General features: G+C 33.1%; 1 protein-coding gene across 1 annotated transcript in view; it reads left to right on the plus strand.

The window, feature by feature from the left end:
• Znf280c (zinc finger protein 280C) overlaps positions 1 to 18061 on the plus strand; it is a 64794-nt gene that overhangs the window by 18416 nt on the left and 28317 nt on the right. The window contains exons 6-12 of the mRNA XM_077793876.1: positions 3690 to 3780; positions 6382 to 6558; positions 6703 to 6809; positions 10683 to 10903; positions 13684 to 13841; positions 14285 to 14385; positions 15117 to 15263. Coding sequence (XP_077650002.1) covers positions 3690 to 3780; positions 6382 to 6558; positions 6703 to 6809; positions 10683 to 10903; positions 13684 to 13841; positions 14285 to 14385; positions 15117 to 15263 — 1002 coding nt within the window. The remainder of the gene's footprint in view (positions 1 to 3689; positions 3781 to 6381; positions 6559 to 6702; positions 6810 to 10682; positions 10904 to 13683; positions 13842 to 14284; positions 14386 to 15116; positions 15264 to 18061) is intronic.

The raw sequence follows: 18061 nt of genomic DNA on the forward strand, positions 1-18061 counted from the left end.
TGAGAATGTGGCTTAGGAGTCAAGTACCCCTGCGTTCAATCCTCGGAACCAAAAAATATATTATTTCATTGATACATAGTTGTACATATTTAGGAGATATGTGATATTTCAGTACATGCATACTACATGAAGTAATCAAATAAGAACAATTAACATCCGTCTCCTTAAACATTAATCCTTTCTTTGTGTAAGAAGCATTTAAATTCTTTCTTCTAACTATTTTAAAATGTACAGTGAAATATTTAATAGTCATTTTACTGTGCTATAAACACCAGAACTTATTCCTATTAACTAATTATGTTTTTTTAAAGATGTGTATATGTCTTTTTGTTAGAGAGAGAGAGAGAGAGAGAGAGAGAGAGAATGAATCTTTTTGGTAGATGGACACAACCCAGTGCCTTTATTTTTTTTTATGTGGTGCTGAGAATCGAACCCAGGTCCCGCCCTTGCTAGGCAAGTGCTCTAGTGCTGAGCCACAATCCCAGCCCCTAATTGTGTTTTTATACCAATCTCTGTGACTATTCCCTCTCCCCACTACCCTTCCCTGCCTCTAATGATCTTATTCTTCTACTTCTGTGAAATCAACTTAAGATCGTAAACAGATATTCTTAACTGAGAAAATTATTCCAAAGATTTTTATTCTGAACATACTTTCATTTTTCAGTTTTTTAAACTTAACATAATAGGTAAAGTAATACCATTTAGGGGTCTGTTAATATGCACAGTTCTTTGTGATATTGCCGTATATATAATATATATGTATCATATATATATATCTTTTATATATATATATCTTTCTTAGAACATTCCTATGAGGTAGGCACTATTGTCCCCATTTTATGGTTGAGGAAAGAGGCACAGAGAGGCTAAATGATCCACTCAAGGCCACAGAACTAGATATGGGATTTTGATCCAAGTTAACCCTGAGTTTTAAAAATGTGCCTATTCACAAATCTGTACGTATATTTAAGTATATTCTTTTAAAAATGAAAGCATTGCTTAAGGCAGTGGTGTTGTGCACAGAACCTTGAGGTTTCTGAGACTCTTTAAAGTGTCCAGGAGGTTAAAGCTATTATCATGACTCTAAGAAACCTGCCTTTTTTACTGTGTTGACATTGTAAAATTCTCCAGGTGATTATATTGTACTGCCAGGGTTAAGAATGATATAGATTCAGCTGGGCATGGTAGTACACACCGTAAGCCCAGTGATTCAGGAGGCTGAGACAAAAGGAATGTGAGTTGAAGACCAGCCTCAGCAACTTGGTGAGCCCATAAGCAACTTAGTGAGATCCTTTTCTCAAAATAATAAAAAAAAAAATGTGGCTGGGGACATGGCTCAATGGTTAAGTACCCTGGGGTTCAATCCCTGGTGCAGAGAGAGAAAGAAAGAAAAATGATAGATACATATTCTCAAATAAATTGAGAATCCTATTAAGAGTTTTATTTAATTTTTTGAACTATTTAATTCTCTCTTCCCCAACAATGAGGCAGGGAAAGAGATTAGAATCACTTTTGGAGTCTGTGCACTATAGCTTATGGGCAAAGTCTTTGCATTTTGGCAGACCTGGGTTCTAATTCCATCTACTGCATCAGCAATAAGCTGAGTTGCACTGAGAACCTTATTTAACTGCACTAAGCCTGAGCTTACCTATTTATAAAATAGGAGATTATTTAAGGTCTTTATTAGTATTATTGTAACAACTACTTAGTATAATACATGTACTATGAGTAAAGCAAGTACAACTGGGCATGGTGGTGCACACCTGTAATCCCAGCAATTTGGGAGGTTTAGGCATGCCTGTAATCCCTGCAAACTTAATGGGATCCTATCTCAAAATAAAAAGGGCTGGGGGATGTAGCACAATAGTACAGTGCCTCTGGGTTCAAACCCCAGTACTTCCAAAAATGAAAAATAAAAGAAAGAAAAGGAAAAAAAAAGGCAAATGCATTTTAAATTATCGGTGGCTATTATTTCTGTTGAAAAGATAAATGACTTGAAACTCAGAAGTGAACTTTCCAAAGTTATATAGTTTAAGTAAATAGACAGGTCTTCTAAATCCCAGTATATCACCTCTTCTGGTACCTTTTTGAATCATTATGAGACATAAGAAATTTCTAATTAGAGAATTATTTTAACAAGTTATTTGTCAAATAATGTGTCTGTACTCTGAAATTATGGTACTTAATTGATCATATTTGTCATTTCAGAAACAGTTTAAAATATTAACTTTATTTTGAGAACTTCAGTTAGATAACTATTTTTGGAAATTGAAATGAATATTTTCCATTTTTAAGTGCAACTATTTAGAGAAAATACCTTTCAGTAAGATTGTGCTTGATTACAATTAAGTATAACCATTATTGTTTTTCTACAATAAATATAAAGGCTTATGCAGAAATCTGCCTGTTATGCCTCAAATTCTAGAGATGGAATGGTTTGGGTCACTTAATATTTATCTTCTTAACAAACTAACATCATTAGAAAACAGTAGCAAAGTAAAATTCTTACAATCTACTGATCTCAACTTCTAAGCACAAAACAAGCAAGCGAAATCTTTATATTCCCATTATAAAAGTAATGTATATTGGAGGGGTTAGAAAACAAAGAAGACATACTGTTGTGTGACTTTTGTTCTGGTACATGGTTAGTGTGGTATATAGAGTATAATAACCAGGGCCATATTAATATTGGTTTGATAACCTATTCCTCATTTTTCATTGAACACTGTATTGAGAACATCTTTGTCAAAAGAGAAAGATTTCTCAAAAGCATGATGGTGAATGATAGTCTATCATTTAATTTATTTAACCATTCTCCATTATCAGATATGAGCTTTTATTTCTTACTCTTCTAAATAATTCTCCATTAAACATTTCCTTTGCATATCACAAATTCTTAGAAGTGGAATAATTGGATTAAAGGATATGAACTTATGAAAGCCCTTGAAAGATACTGCTAAAAATTTCTTAGAGAAAAGTTGTACCAAGCCAGGCGTGGTGGCACATGCCTGTAATCCCGGTAGCTTGGGAGGCAGAGGCAGGAGGATTGTGAGTTCAAAGCCAGCCTTAGCAAAAGCAAGGCACTAAGCAACTCAGTGAGACCCTGTCTCTAAATAAAAATACCAAATAGGGCTGGGGATGTTGCTCAGTGGTTGAGTGTCCCTGAGTTCAATCCCCAGTACCAAAAAGAAAAAAGAAAATTTATTTATTGTCTCTTAGAATAATTTAAAAACAAGCATAGAATATAAGGGAAAGAAAGAAAAGTTGTACCAAAATATAACCTCCATTTTGGGCTGAGGTCGTGGTTTAGCGGTAGAGTGCTTGCCTAGCACATGGAAGGCTCTGGGTTAGATCCTCAGCACCACGTAAATAAATAAAATAAAGGTATTGTGTCCAACTACAACTAAAAATATAACCTCCACTTTGCCAATAATATTATTATTTTTAAATTTCAACTTTTAGTTTCAAGCTAATTTTTAAATTTCCAGAAAAATTACAAAAATAATGCAAGGAGTTCCCATATATCCTTACCCAATAGGGGTTAATTTTGGCAGAAACTAGTAATTACCTTTTTGTTTTATAGTTTATAGTAATTTAATCAATAAAGTTTTCTTCATTATCTTGGCACACAATTAAATTTGCCATTATAAAAACTTATGAAACAAAATTTTAACTATAACTTTTTACAGGATTTTTCAAAGAATTCGTCACAAGTTGAATCAGATGATTCTTCAGTCTTATTGTTTGGCTCGACCCAGGATACAACACCACTGTCCCCAGGTATACTGAAAAAATTTTGGAAGGTTTGGTTTAGCACTTTTTAATAAAAATTACAGAAGGAGGCATGATGAATATACATAGGGAATTAAATTCTATCTTGAAGTCCATACATTTTGTTAATTTTTTGTGTGTATTTTAAGAATAGAGCTAATCATTTCTTCTTTTTTTTTTTTTTTTTTGATTTGTACTGGGGATCAAACCCAGGAGTACTTAACCATTAATCCACATTTCCAGTCCTTTTTTTATTTTGAGACACAGTCTCAAGTAAGTTGCTTAAGGCCTCATTAAATTGTGTGAGGCTGGTCTTAAATTTGTGATCTTCCTGCCTCAGCCTGTTGAGTCACTGAGATTACAAGTGTTTGCTACCACATCTGGCTAGAGCTAATAATTTCTGAATTCCTTTCTTGGGTGATTTTATGTAAAACCATATTTAATGAAGTTTTTTCTATACATGGAACCAGCAACGGGTTTAAAAACCTTGGTACAATTTCTGTGAGTTCAAGAAGTCCTCTAATGCTCTAAATATTTTTAAAAATAAAGTATTAATTATTTGCAAGTCCATTAGTATGAGAACAAATGTATGGTTATAGTTGATTCCTTATTAGACTAGTATCTTTCTGTTCAAATGAATGATGTGTAGATATTGTAGTTAAATATCATTATAGAGTAGTATTATAAAGTGACAGAACTAAAGAAGTAGTGATTTGCACATGATACATACTCAGTACATACCCATTGAAGGAATAGTAAAATTTTCTAATTGAATAATAATTACAGTTCTTTGTCTGCCATAATGAAGTTCTTCATTAACCAAAATAAATAATTGTGCCAGTGAAGGAATTTTATCTAGCTGAAAAATGCTCTATAATCAAAGAAATTACTATTTCTGTATTAGCTAAATTGATATATTTCATTAAATGGAGAAAGTGACAATTTTTTTTTCAGTACTGGTGATTAAATTCAGGGGCATTCTACTACTGAGCTATATCCCCAGCCCTTTTATTTTTTTATTTTGAGACAGTTTCATTAAAATGCTTAGCCTGGCCTCCAACTTGGGATATTCAGCCTAAGCCTCCTACTGAGTAGCTGGGATTATAGGCCTGAGCCACCCTACCCAGCTCACAAAAATTTTTTTTATGTTAAAATTTTTTACTAACAAATTAGTATACAACATTTATCAAACCCAAACTAAAAATTTATAGTAATATTAGTGCCCAAAGTATTTTCCCATTTTTTTAATACTTGTTTGATGTTCACCTGTCTAGGTATCTAGTTAAATACCCATGAACCAAAATAAATAGGGAGATAAAATAGTTGTCTTAAATCTGAATTTACAAAGCCCATTGTTTATTTATAGAATAAGTCTGAATTTCTAAAATTTCTAGTGGTTAAAGACAGTGACTTCTAGCTGGGAATAGTGACTCATGCCTGTAATCCCAGCAGCTCAGGAGGCTGAGGCAAGAAGATAGCAAGTTCAAGACCAGCCTCAGAAATTAAAAAAAAAAAAAAATGACCAGCCTCAGCAACTTTATCAAGACCCTAAGAAACTTAGCAAGACCTTGTCTCAAATAAGAAATAAAAAGGGCTGGGGATGTGGCTCAGTGCTTGAGTGTCCCTGGGATCAATCTTCAGTATCCCCCTCCCCCCCACAAAAAGATAGTGACTCCTATTCTTACTTTAAAAGTTATTATATTGCAGAGAGTGGAACTTTGCCCTGAATGATAAACACTGTTATAGTTGGCTAGGAAGATATATATATTTAAGCCTCTTTTCTAATGATATTTGTTGCCTTTATCAGGTCACCTAAGCTCTTTACATTTCAGTTTTCTCACGTTACTTTTCTCACACAATGCATTCATTCTCTAGATCTGAAATGAGCCATTTGGAGAGAAAATTGCTTATCTCATGGCTTTTTTTGAGGCCCACATAAGTGAAAACTGCATCATAAGTTTTTAAATACTTAAACTGTTTTTTATAGTGATAATTATGAATGATTGTATGTGGCATTTGTTTGGAAGCATGATTATTGAACTTGTGTCCAGTATGATCATAGAAGGTTCTTAGAGAAAATTGGATATGAACTTGATTTTGTTTTGTTTTGTTTTTGTGGTACTGGGTGGAGATTCTCTGTGCTTTTATTTTTCTTTCTTTTGGCTAGGAATTTTTGGGCCTGACTCCTTTCATTGATAACCTGTTTAAATATTTCTTTTGAAAGTAACTTTAGAATTTTCCTGCATAAAGTTTATTTCATGAATTTGCTACATATATATAGTCCATAAAAGCTGTTTATACAGGGCTGGAACTGTTGCTCAGTTGGTAGAGTGCTTGCCTTGCATGCACAAGGCCTGGATTCAATCCCCAGCACCAAAAAAAAAAAAGCTGTTTGAAACAGCTTCTACCTTTTGTTTATATAAATTATCAGCATGGTTTTTTTTTTTTTTTTTGGTCATTTGTATAACACGGTAATTCAATTATATTACCTTTAGCCCCAAGGTAATTTTTATGTGATTTTAAATATAAGGCTATTTTAGTAGTAATGTTATGTAATAGTCTATACTAAAGTATTTATAAATATCTTTCCCACTATTTAAATCTTTGTAGACATGGATCAATCTTCCTTTGGATTAAAACGTCCTTCTACTTCTAAAGTAAACAGTGTTAATCCAAAAAAGCCAAAAGCCAGCGAAAGTGTTTCTGAAATAAATCCCTCATCTTCATTGTCTTTAAATAACTCCCCTTCAGAGGCATCTTCCCAGGTTATGGTATCAACAACAACAGGTAAGTATGAAATCTGGCATATGAAAAAGAAATTGTATTATTTACAGAATTTTAGAAATTGTGATGAATTTTATAATGTTAGTGGTTATTTAAGGTTTAAAAAAAAGATGAATTTGAGTCATTAAAGTCCTTAATCTATTTTAGGTTCAAATACCTCAACTCAAAATAAAACTGGAGTACCTTTCCTAAGATCTTGTCCAAAGTGCAATATTCAATTCAGTCTTTTGGATCCTTTGAAATACCACATGAAGGTAAAGCTTTTTTCAAAATTTGATTTTTTAAAATATGTACAAATCCATGAAAATATTCAGGATTAATCCATAGTAAAGCTGGTTTGTTCATATATTTAGATAATAAATCATCTCATATTGGTATTTCAGTATAACTCAAGTAAAAATTGATATTTGTAATGATTGTCTTTATAGAAGATAATAAAATCTTCCCATTCCTAAAATTTAAATTTTTTTGAAAATTTAGTTCATATACATGCCACAGTGCATTCATAGTGCATTTTAATTTTGAATGAAAATAGTGTTAATCAGAATGCTCTATTGACTATATCATGCCATTCTTCAAACTTTTTGTAAAGCAGGCATTTTATTAGGCACTTGATTCTACATAAAACTTAAAATTCCTTTTATGTACTTTTAAAAATATTTTTTAGTTGTTGATGGATCTTTATTTTATTTATTTGTATGTGGTGCTGAGAATCGAACCCAGTACCTCACGCATGCTAGGCAAGTGTGCTACCACTGAGCCACAACCCCAACCTTCTTTTTTTATGTATTTTTTATCCATTGTGACAAATGCATGCCACATGACTTGTTGAAAATCTTAGTTTCCCCATTTAATTTTCAACAGACTACTAATGATAGGACATTGTATATGAAATGATAGTTTTAACTCAATCTGGAATATACTTTATATAGTTTCAAATGAGTTCTAGCTTTTCAGGAAACTCCTGAAATTAGGATTTAGGTGATTTTCAAAGTACTAATGAAGGTGTGGGATTTAGGAGAAACTCCACTTAAAATATTTTAGAAGATATTACAGTATTCTGTTTTGTCTGTATAAAGATAGTCTGTATTCTCTTTGCATGCCCAGTGTAAATGGCACGAAGTGGGGAAGGAAGCAAGAAAAAAGGTAATGTAGATGATATATGGGAAAGAAGGGATGAGAAGAGTGCAAAGCAAAGAAGCAACTTAGGAAAAGGTACTGCTCACTATTCTGAAGATTGGCATATTTTTATTGAAATTAAGCGTTTTACAAAAAAATAGGGGGAAAAGACATATTTTAAAATTCCAAATACAAATCTCTTTGGGGGCAAAACTATTGAATAGATTACTACACTTACTTCCCAGAGTGTATTTGAGAAAGGTGAATCCAAGTCTCACATTATCAATATTTTCTTTGGTATTTTCCTGTTCTAGTTTGTGGTGCTGCTCTTTAGGATATAGGTGGATATCTCTTTTATAATGTCATTGTGAATGTACCATTGACATTTTTTTAAATACCCTTTTTGTCTGATTGTTTCATGATTTTCATCTAAATTTCATTTTATGTGATAGCAAGCTTACAACCCTTGCTTTTTTATTGTTTGCATTTACCTGTTATTTTCTTATTTAGCCTTTTATTTTCAACCTTTTCAAATCACTTTATTTTTTGTAGATTTCTTATTTTCACTAGTTTCTTTTGTAATCCTACATGAAAATCTTTGTTTTCATTCATTTAAGCCCATTTATATTCATTGATAGGAGAGATTTAATTGGTAAGATACATTTAATTGGTCTTGGTTCTGTTTTATTTTATTATGTTTTATTTTTTGAGTCTTTTATGTTGTACTTATTTTATGTGTACATAGCTTAGACTTTAGGAAAGTTACTGTTTTCCACCCTAACTTGTTTTGTTATATAGGCTTGTCCCTTTTTTAAACCACTTTACTGAGGTATGACAAGAAGCTGTACATACTTCGTACATACAATTCAGTGAGTTTGGAAATTAGTTTACAGCTGTGAAACCATCTACAGTCTATGCCATAAATATATTCATTACCTTAAAAGTTTGCAGCTGCCCATTGTAATATTTTTGTGATAAGAACACAACATAAAATCTACCCTCTTGGCAAATTTTTTAAGTATGCAATACAGTATTGTTAACTGTAGGCACTATGCTGGTATAGTAGGCCATTAGGGCTTAGTCATGCTGAATAACTGAACTTTCATACTCTTTGACTAATACTAAACTTCCCCATTTGCTTCTTCTCCCAGATCATGGCAACTACCAGTCTATCCTCTGTATTAGTAGTTCGACTATTTTAGATTTCTCTTAAAAGAGGAATCGTGGTATTGTCCTTGCTGATTTATTTCACTTAATATAATATCTTGCAAGTCTATCCATTGTTCAAATGGTAGAATTTCTTTCTTTTTTAAGGCTGAATAATATTCATAGTGTGTGTGTGTGTGTGTGTGTACACACACACACACACACACACCACGTTCTCTTTATCCATTTGTATTTAGATTGCTTTTAGTTCTTAGCTATTGTGAATAATGATACAATGAACACAAGATTGCAGATTTGCCTTTGAAATCCTAATTGCAATTTCTTTGGATATGTACCCAGAAATAACACTGTTGGATTTTTTGGTACTTGTTTTTAATTTTTGAGGAATTTCCATATGTTTTCCACTGTGGCTGCACCAGTTTATATTCCCATTATGGGTATACATTTTCTCCACATTGTCACCAACACTTATCTTTTGTCTTTTTGGTAAAGTTTGAGGTGATAATTTGTCGTGGTTTGATTTGTATTTCCCTGATAATTAATGTTGTTGAGTGCCTTTTCACCTACCTGTTAGCTATTTCTATATCTGCTTTTGAGAAATGTCTTATTCAGTTCCTGTATCCATTTTTAAATCAGTTTGGGTTTTTTTTCTGTTGACTTATAAGAGTTCTTGTATGTTTTAGATATTAACCTTTTATCAGATCTGTGGTTTGTGAATATTTTCTCCTATTTTTGTTTTTAAATGATTCTAAGTGACAATAAATAAATTTTCTTTCTTTCTTTCTTTCTTTCTTTCTTTCTTTTTTTTTTTTTTTTTTTTTTTTTTTTGGTACTGGGGATTGAACGCAGGGGCACTCACCCACTGAGCCTCATTCCCAACCCTGTTTTGTATATTATTTAGAGACAGGGTCTCACTGAGTTGCTTAGTGCCTTGCTTTTGTTGAGGCTGGCTTTGAACTTGAGATCCTCCTGCCTTAGCCTCCCAAGCTGCTGGAATTACAGGAGTATGCCACCACACCTGATCCTGAATACATTTTCTTATTGAGAAAAAAGGCTTATGTATGAAAGTATTCCACAATAGGATCAGTTTATGTGAGGTTTTGATTTTATTCATGAGATAGACTTCCCTGTCTAATATTTAAGCATTCTAGATAGAATGTGTTGAGGTTTGCAAGATATAATTGATGCTTCTTTCTTTGTGAGACACATATCTTCTAGCACCTTAACTCTGGAGAATGGCAGGTTAGCAATGATTAGAGTCTGCTTCCAACCAAGCTTACTAAAGTACTACTTTTTTATTTAATAATTAAGCTTATGCATAGTCATTTCAAACAACCTTTTCTTTAAGCTATATCTTGCTGCAAATATGAAATATATTATTTTTGGCCAAGAAGCAAATTATTAAGTATTTACATTTATAAATATATAAGTCAAATATATAGATATCCCTGACCTTAAGGATTTCAATTTGTTTTTGAAGCTATTTCTTTATCAATATAGTAAGTATTTATTGTTAGAATTGTTCAAAATTTATAAAAGAAAGCCAACATTTTGGTGAATGTCCTTCCAGATATATTGCCATGCACAGTTTTATATGATCTGACCCTAGATGTAAACACAGAATTCGTTTTTATTTATTTGAATATTATTTTAATTGTAGATGGACCCAATATCTTTATTTATTTATTTTTATGTGATGCTGAGGATTGAACCCAGTGCCTCACACATGTGAGGCAAGTGCTCTACCACTGAGCCACAACCCCAGCCCAAACACAGAATTCATTTTTGACCTTTCACTTTTAAAAGAGATATAAAGAAGGCTTTTTTCCCCTTCTTTTTAGCGTTGTTGCCCGGACATGATAAATAACTTAATGGAAAGTGTTAAAACAGAACTTTCATGTGCCGAAGACAAAACTAATACTGGTTCAGAGAAAGGAAAATTGATCATGTTAGTTAGTGACTTTTATTATGGAAGACATGAAGGAGCCATGGAAGAAGAACCGAAGACTTACACAACCTTTAAATGCTTCAGTTGCTTGAAAGTTCTTAAAAATAATATTAGGTATGTAAATACTTACTTACAATTGTTTCACAATTAGATACTACAATGTATAAAATCCTGAATTTTGGAATATGAATATTATATTATTTTTCTTTCCCACTCTAGGTAAAACAGTATGTTGAAAATATTTTGCCCTCTCTTTATTTTTTCTTTTTTTAATATTTTTTTTATTTGTAGATGGATATAATACCTTTATTTTATTTATTTTCAGGTAGTGCTGAGGATCAAACCCAGTGCCTCACATGTTCTAGGCAAGCCTCTACCACTGAGCTATAATCCTAGCCCTTTTGCTCTCTTATATTTTAGTAGTAATACTACTATTATTAGTAATACTTGTAGTACTCCTGGATCTCCATAATCATATTTTTCAGTTAGTTTAAGGACAAAATATATTATAACTTAAGGAAAATTACTTCTTTGCTATCTATATAATAGTGAACTAAGAGTTTTGTAACATGTTTTTATTTTCTAGTTGCTTGTGAATCTTACATACCTTTTTTTTAACTTTTTTTTTGTTGTATATGGACACAATACCTTTATTTTATTTATTTGTTTTTATGTGGCTCTGAGGATTGAACCCAGTGTCTCACAGATGCTAGGCAATCTACAGCCACAGCCCCTTAACATTTCTTTCTATCACAAGAAAAAATACATTATCTAATCTAACCTCCATGCTGGTCTTATTTAATGCTCAAATTTTTCTGTTTGTACTTAAATTTTTTAACATATTTACCTATAGAGATAGTGATTTTTTTGGTGGTCATCTTTTAGAGACATTCAAGTTCTATGAAACATGTTTGCTTTGATTTTATGATTTAATACATTTTAAAACAGATTTAATTTCCAGTGGAATTTTTAAAAATTTATTTATTTATTCTAATTTGTTATACATGCCAGCAGAATGCATTTCAGTTCATAGTACACATATAGAGCACAATTTTCATGTCCCTGGTTGTACACAAAGTAGAGTCACACCCTCCAGTGGAATTTTAAAGATTTTATACATGTATGCTTTAAATTTTAAGAACTTGTTGTAGTCTTTGAGTTATGTGTTACATTACATATCTTAACATTAAGTGAGATTGTTTTTCTAATATTTTATAATAAAAATTTTTGAATATTCAACAAAATTAAAAAATTTTACAATGACCATCTGTTTATTACCTCAATTCTTTTTTTAAAGAGAGAGAATTTTTTAATATTTAGTTTTTTAGTTTTCAGTGGACACATTTTATTTTATTTCTATGTGGTGCTGAGGATCGAACTCAGCGCCCCGGGAGCGCATGCCAGGCGAGCGCGTTACCGCTTGAGCCACATCCCCAGCCCTTATCAACACAATTCTACCATTAACATTTTACTATACAAGTTGAATATCCCTTATCCAAAATTCTTGGCACAAGAAATGCTTCAGATTTGGGATATTTTATCAGATTTTGGAATATTTGCATATATCTATAATGAGATGTCTTGAATTCAAGACCCAAGTCTAAACACAATTTTTTTTTGTTTCTCATGTCCCTTATACACATAGCCTAAAGGTGATTTTATATAATATTTATGGTATACTTGACATTTTGCCTGTGACTCATCATATGAAGTAAGGTGCAGAATTTTCACCTTATGGTATCGTGGTGCGCAAAAGTTTTAGATTTGGGAGCATTTCAAATTTGAGATTTTCAGATTAGGGATGCTAAGCTTGTACTTGTTTTACCACATATGTATTTATTCATAGAACCATTTGATTTTTTGGATAGTTTTCAAATTGCAGACATTTTCCAAAACCAAAGGAATAAAGAAGATATTGCAAGGTGTTTCATAATCAACTCTAAAAAGAAGCAGTGTTTTGAAGGTGTAAAAAAAAGATAAATGTTAAACTTTCACAATGATTGCTATCTAGTCCACCCTGTTTCAAGATTTTCTTTAGGAACTTATAGTGAGTTATTATAAGTAGTTGACCCATTCTTAAAATTGTTGCTTTGATTGAAACTTTACTTTGAAATTCAGCCAAAAGCTTCAGTACACTCTTCAAAGTAGGTATGCCCATTTATTGTATACTCTGTGCCTTAAATGACATTCTGTAAGGAAAAATGAACAATTTGGTTTTTTTAAAAGAGAGGGGGGGGGAGAGAGAGAGAGAGAGAGAGAGAGAGAGAGAGTGAGTTAGTTTTTAAATATTTATTATTTATTTTCTTTTTGGCGGACACAACCTCTTTGTTTGTATGTGGTGCTGAGGATCGAACCCGGGCTACCGCTTGAGCCACATCCCCAGCCCAACAATTTGTAACAACAGAAAGCCAGTATCACTAAATAAAGCAAAAGGTTCTTTTAATTATTATCATTATTTTTACATGCATTTTGAAACCAAGATACAAATACATACATATATATCTTCAAAATCTTTAAAAGATTTCTTTCATGACTCCATAGCTACTGTTGGTGGTAGTTTTCTTTCTATAAGTGTTTTATTTTGAAATGTAAATAGTATTTCATGTGTTGGAAAGAAGCCTGCTATTTTTCTTTACCCAGAACGTTTTGAAACAAGATGAAAAGAAAAAGTGTTTAGTGAGCCACTTAATGAATAAAGTACACACTTTTTTGTGTGTGATGGGGTCCTGCTGTTTTGCCCAGGTGTTTTTTTTAGAGGACTTTAAGGCCTTGGAGATATTATTTTGATTTAGTCAGACAACTGTATTTTTAAAATTTAAGATCAGACATTTATTTGTGAGATTTCTCTCTGGTTATAAATCTGAATCTTTGTACCTATTGACAATGATTTATAGGTTCATGAACCATATGAAGCACCATTTGGAACTCGAGAAGCAGAACAGTGAGAGCTGGGAAAACCACACCACCTGTCAGCACTGCTACAGGCAGTATCCCACGCCCTTCCAGTTGCAGTGCCACATTGAGAGTACTCACACTCCCCATGAGTTTTCTAGTAAGTGACAATCCTTGAAATTATGAATATTACTGATTTTGATCATCTGAACTATGAAAGAACCTTAAGAATCCTAATGGTAAAATAGACCTTGAGGGTAAAATTTAAAAAAACAGTTTTTAACTCTTATACTTAAATAAAATTTGTTACTAAAATTGAAATGCCTCTTGTAAACAATTCATTAATATTTCTATATTTTTGGTTCATCTGAAAAATGTGGCTAAAACTAGTAGTACACTTCCCTCAGTGATGTTATGAGAATTAAATAAGCTAAATAATGCCCTTAGAACAATGTTAATAGTGATAGAATTATTAGAACACCCTCACTGTTATTTCTACCACTATTACTGTTACTTCTTGTTGTCATTGTTACAGATGTACAAAATGCATCCTTTTTAAATATACATCCTTAAAATTGTGTGATTTTTTTTCCCCACTTGCAGCCATTTGCAAAATCTGTGAATTGTCATTTGAAACAGAGCATATTCTTTTACAACATATGAAGGATACTCATAAACCCGGTGAAATGCCATATATTTGCCAGGTACACAGATTTTTTTGTATACTTAGGTGTCTATTTAATTTTCAGGTGCCATGAAATAATGTTGTTCTTTGGATTTTTGACCATTTAAGGTAGTTATCGTTCTAAAATTGAAGAGCCTCTTCATTAGTGAAAACTCCCTTGGGGGTGGTAGGCTAGATTTGCCTTGTGGGCCATAGTTTGTTGACCCTCCTGTTCTGGGCAAAGAGATATCCTGCTGGAGAAAGAAACCTAAAGGCTTATCATATTAGGGGAGAATGTAGACATTACAGGAAAACAGAAAATGCTTCTATTTATAGAGAACCCAATTACATGTTTTGGGACCATTGTTTTTCCAGAATTTAAAGTGACTGTCAGTAATAAGAAAGCAAGGTAAGGATAAATTGCCACCGTTTCATAGCCTTTAAAAATCTAAAGAAGAAAATACTTTTTTGTATAGCAGGAAAAACTTTACAGAACAAGAGGCATCAAAGTTTGAAAATTCAAGTCAAGATGGGGATGGTGAAAAGAAGGGAGTCTATGTTTTGGAATATACACCTAACTTTGAAAGATAACTCTTCAGTTTCAGAGTTATCTTTATTACTTTTACTAATAGGACTCTTGGTTGCATAGACAGTAAAGCTAAACTAGTAGTTCAGAATATTCTTAACAAGTACCTCATCATGGCTAATTTGATGTCATTTTATGCAAGTTATAAAGCTTCAGGTTAAACTAAAACTTCTTTATATTTTTAGGTTTGCCAGTTTAGATCTTCAACATTTTCTGATGTAGAAACTCATTTTAGAGCATCCCATGAAAACACGAAGAACTTGCTGTGTCCATTCTGCCTCAAAGTTAGTAGAATGGCAACCCCCTATATGAATCATTACATGAAACATCAGGTGAGATTTAGTAGTTCGTATTTGTTTGCATTGTTCTGATGAAATGTTAGACATACTTAGAACATTGGTTAAATTTCTTCTGAACAGGAAGCAAAGTTGCTCTGAAAGACATAATTAATTTACAGTTTATGCTTGTGAAACTTTCATTTCTTTCCCTTGCCTGCTTTCTGATGATGTTGAGGCTTATATACAATAAACGTTCTGAAAGGTAGTTAGAAAAGGAACCTCAGAATAGAGGGAAAGAGGAAGATGAGTGGAATATTCAGGTTGGATATTTTAGGGTCCAAGAGTGGTAGACACAGGAATGATTTTGAAGGTGGTTATCAAGAGTAGGGAAAAGAATATGTGAACCAAGGAAGCTTAAGACTGAGGACTCATAACCTTCTATTTTCCTTTTTTCCTCCAACCTTACTTCTACTTCCCAACTTTCTGTTACTGGAAGACCTGTGGTTGTCATCAGTGACCCAGAATGGTCTCTTGTAGCAGCTGATAGCAAAAGAAACAGCAGTGACCCTTATTACCAGATATGTGAATTATGCTGGAGAACTATATTTAGGTTGCAATTCTTTCCTGTATGACTTTGTACAGTTCTGCTATGTAATTTCTATACCAGTATTAGTGCTTGTACCTTCCCCTTGAATTCTCATTTTTCCCCCCACTGGTTCTTTTCCTGAAACAATTAGACTGTCACCTGGGCTGAAAACTTTCATGAAGCAGTGAGCCTGTTCTTGGATGTTTAAAAGAGTAACAGTGCTTCTGTCAAAATCAGAAGTCAGTGGATTTACTGAATCTGATTATGTAATCAAGCTTTGCCTCCTTACTGATCAGCTTATTATATTTTCTTATTATTGACTGCATTGTCATGGCCAATTTATTAAGTACTGGTGCTAATATGGGTTTTGGTTATAGTCATTAGATAATCATGAAATCAACTTGTAGTTGTTAATTGGAAAAAAATTATTAAATAATTTTTAGACACATTCAGGATTGTCAGTGTTACCATTGCCATGGTACCAATGTATTTATTTTTTTACCCTGGTCAGCTACCATGTTCTTAAGAAACTCTGGCAATATCTTTCCATTCAAGGATTTTCCCAACAGTGTTCCATCAGGTATTAATAGGTATTCTCACAAATTGTTCATAATAAATTTCACAAATGGCTGGGTTTACAAAATTAGTAGGATTTTTTTGCTGTGTTTAAAAATCCAGACTTTTTAGAGCTTTTAATATCCTAACAGAAATTATAAATCTTGGGCTCGGGTTGTAGCTCTGTGGTAGAGCACTCACCTAGCATGTGTAAGGCACTGGATTTGATCCTCAGTACCACTTAAAAAATAAATAAATAAAATAAAAGTATTATGTCCGCCTACAACTAAAAAGAAGAAGAAAATATAAATTTGAGGTGCAATGGCGCATGCTTGTTATTCTAGCATCTTGACAAGCTGAAGTAGGAGGATTCCAAGTTCTAGACAAGCCTCAGCAATTTAGCAATGCCCTGTCTCAAAATAAAAAGGTCTGGGGATGTGGCTCAGTGGTAAAGCAACCCTGAGTTCAATCCTTAGTGTGTGTGTGTGTGTGTGTATATATATATATATATATATATCTTCAAGTAGGACACAGTACATAATATTCCTTAAACTTGTTTGACCATTCTACCTTTTTTGTTGTTGTTGTTGATTGATTGTTTTGGTACCAGGGATTGAACTCAGGGGCACTTGGCCACTGAGCCACATCCTCAGCCCTATTTTGTATTTTATTTAGAGACAGAGTCTCACTGAGTAGCTTATTGCCTTGCTTTTGCTGAAACTGGCTTTGAACTCATGATCCTCCTGCCTAAGCCTCCCGAGCCACTGGGATTACAGGTGTGTGCCACTGTGACCGGCTTTCTACCCTTTATTTGTATGATACCTCTTAACATTTCTTAAGGAATAGAATTTGAGAAACACTATTCTTTGTGCTCTATATTTCAAGTTTTGGCTTTTGATTTTGAAAAGAATGAAATAAAAAGCAGTACTCTCCCTGCTTCATAATGAGGCTTTTAGCATAATTCTTTCCTTTGCTTTACTAGGCTCCAGAGTATGTGGATATAGACATGGAGTGAGTGATACATGCTTAGAAAGGTAGAAATTGATAGGTAGGCTATGTGGACTGTGTCTCTTTAAGTTCTCTATCTGATCTGTAGTCACTCTAAATGCCCTAGTTCATATATCCTAACTTACCAGGTGTGTTGGAAAGAGTTATCCCAGCACGTCTGAGTTGTCTGATGAGGGCCTGCTTCTTGATTTATAGATAGTCATCTTATCACTGTGTCCTTACCTGGCAAAGGGGTCCCAAGAGAGCTTTCCAGGGTCCCTTTTATGAGGACACTAACCCCATTTATGAGGGCCTCAGATTCATGACCTAATTACCTTTCAAAAACCTCACCTCCCATGCTATCGCATTAGAGGCTAGGATTTCAGCATATGAATTGGGGTGAGACTTAAACATTTGACCCATCACAGGAGTTCAATTTTTTTTCTTTCCTTTTTTTAAATACATAGACACAATATCTTTGTTTTGTTTTTTATTTTTATGTGGTGCTGAGAATCGAACCCAGTGCCTCCTGTGTGACGCAAGTGCTCTGCCACTGAGCCACAACCCCAGCCTTTTTTTTTTTTTTGATAAGTTTCATGTATCTAAGAGGTAGGCAGTCACCAATAAAAAAGAAAAGAATCTATTGATCAAAGGATCATCAGGCATCCCTCAAGTTATTTTCAGTTTGTGTATTATTCACTAAATACTCAAAAGCTAGAACTGA

The sequence above is a fragment of the Urocitellus parryii genome, chromosome X (assembly GCF_045843805.1).
Source record: "Urocitellus parryii isolate mUroPar1 chromosome X, mUroPar1.hap1, whole genome shotgun sequence".
NCBI lineage: Eukaryota > Metazoa > Chordata > Mammalia > Rodentia > Sciuridae > Urocitellus > Urocitellus parryii.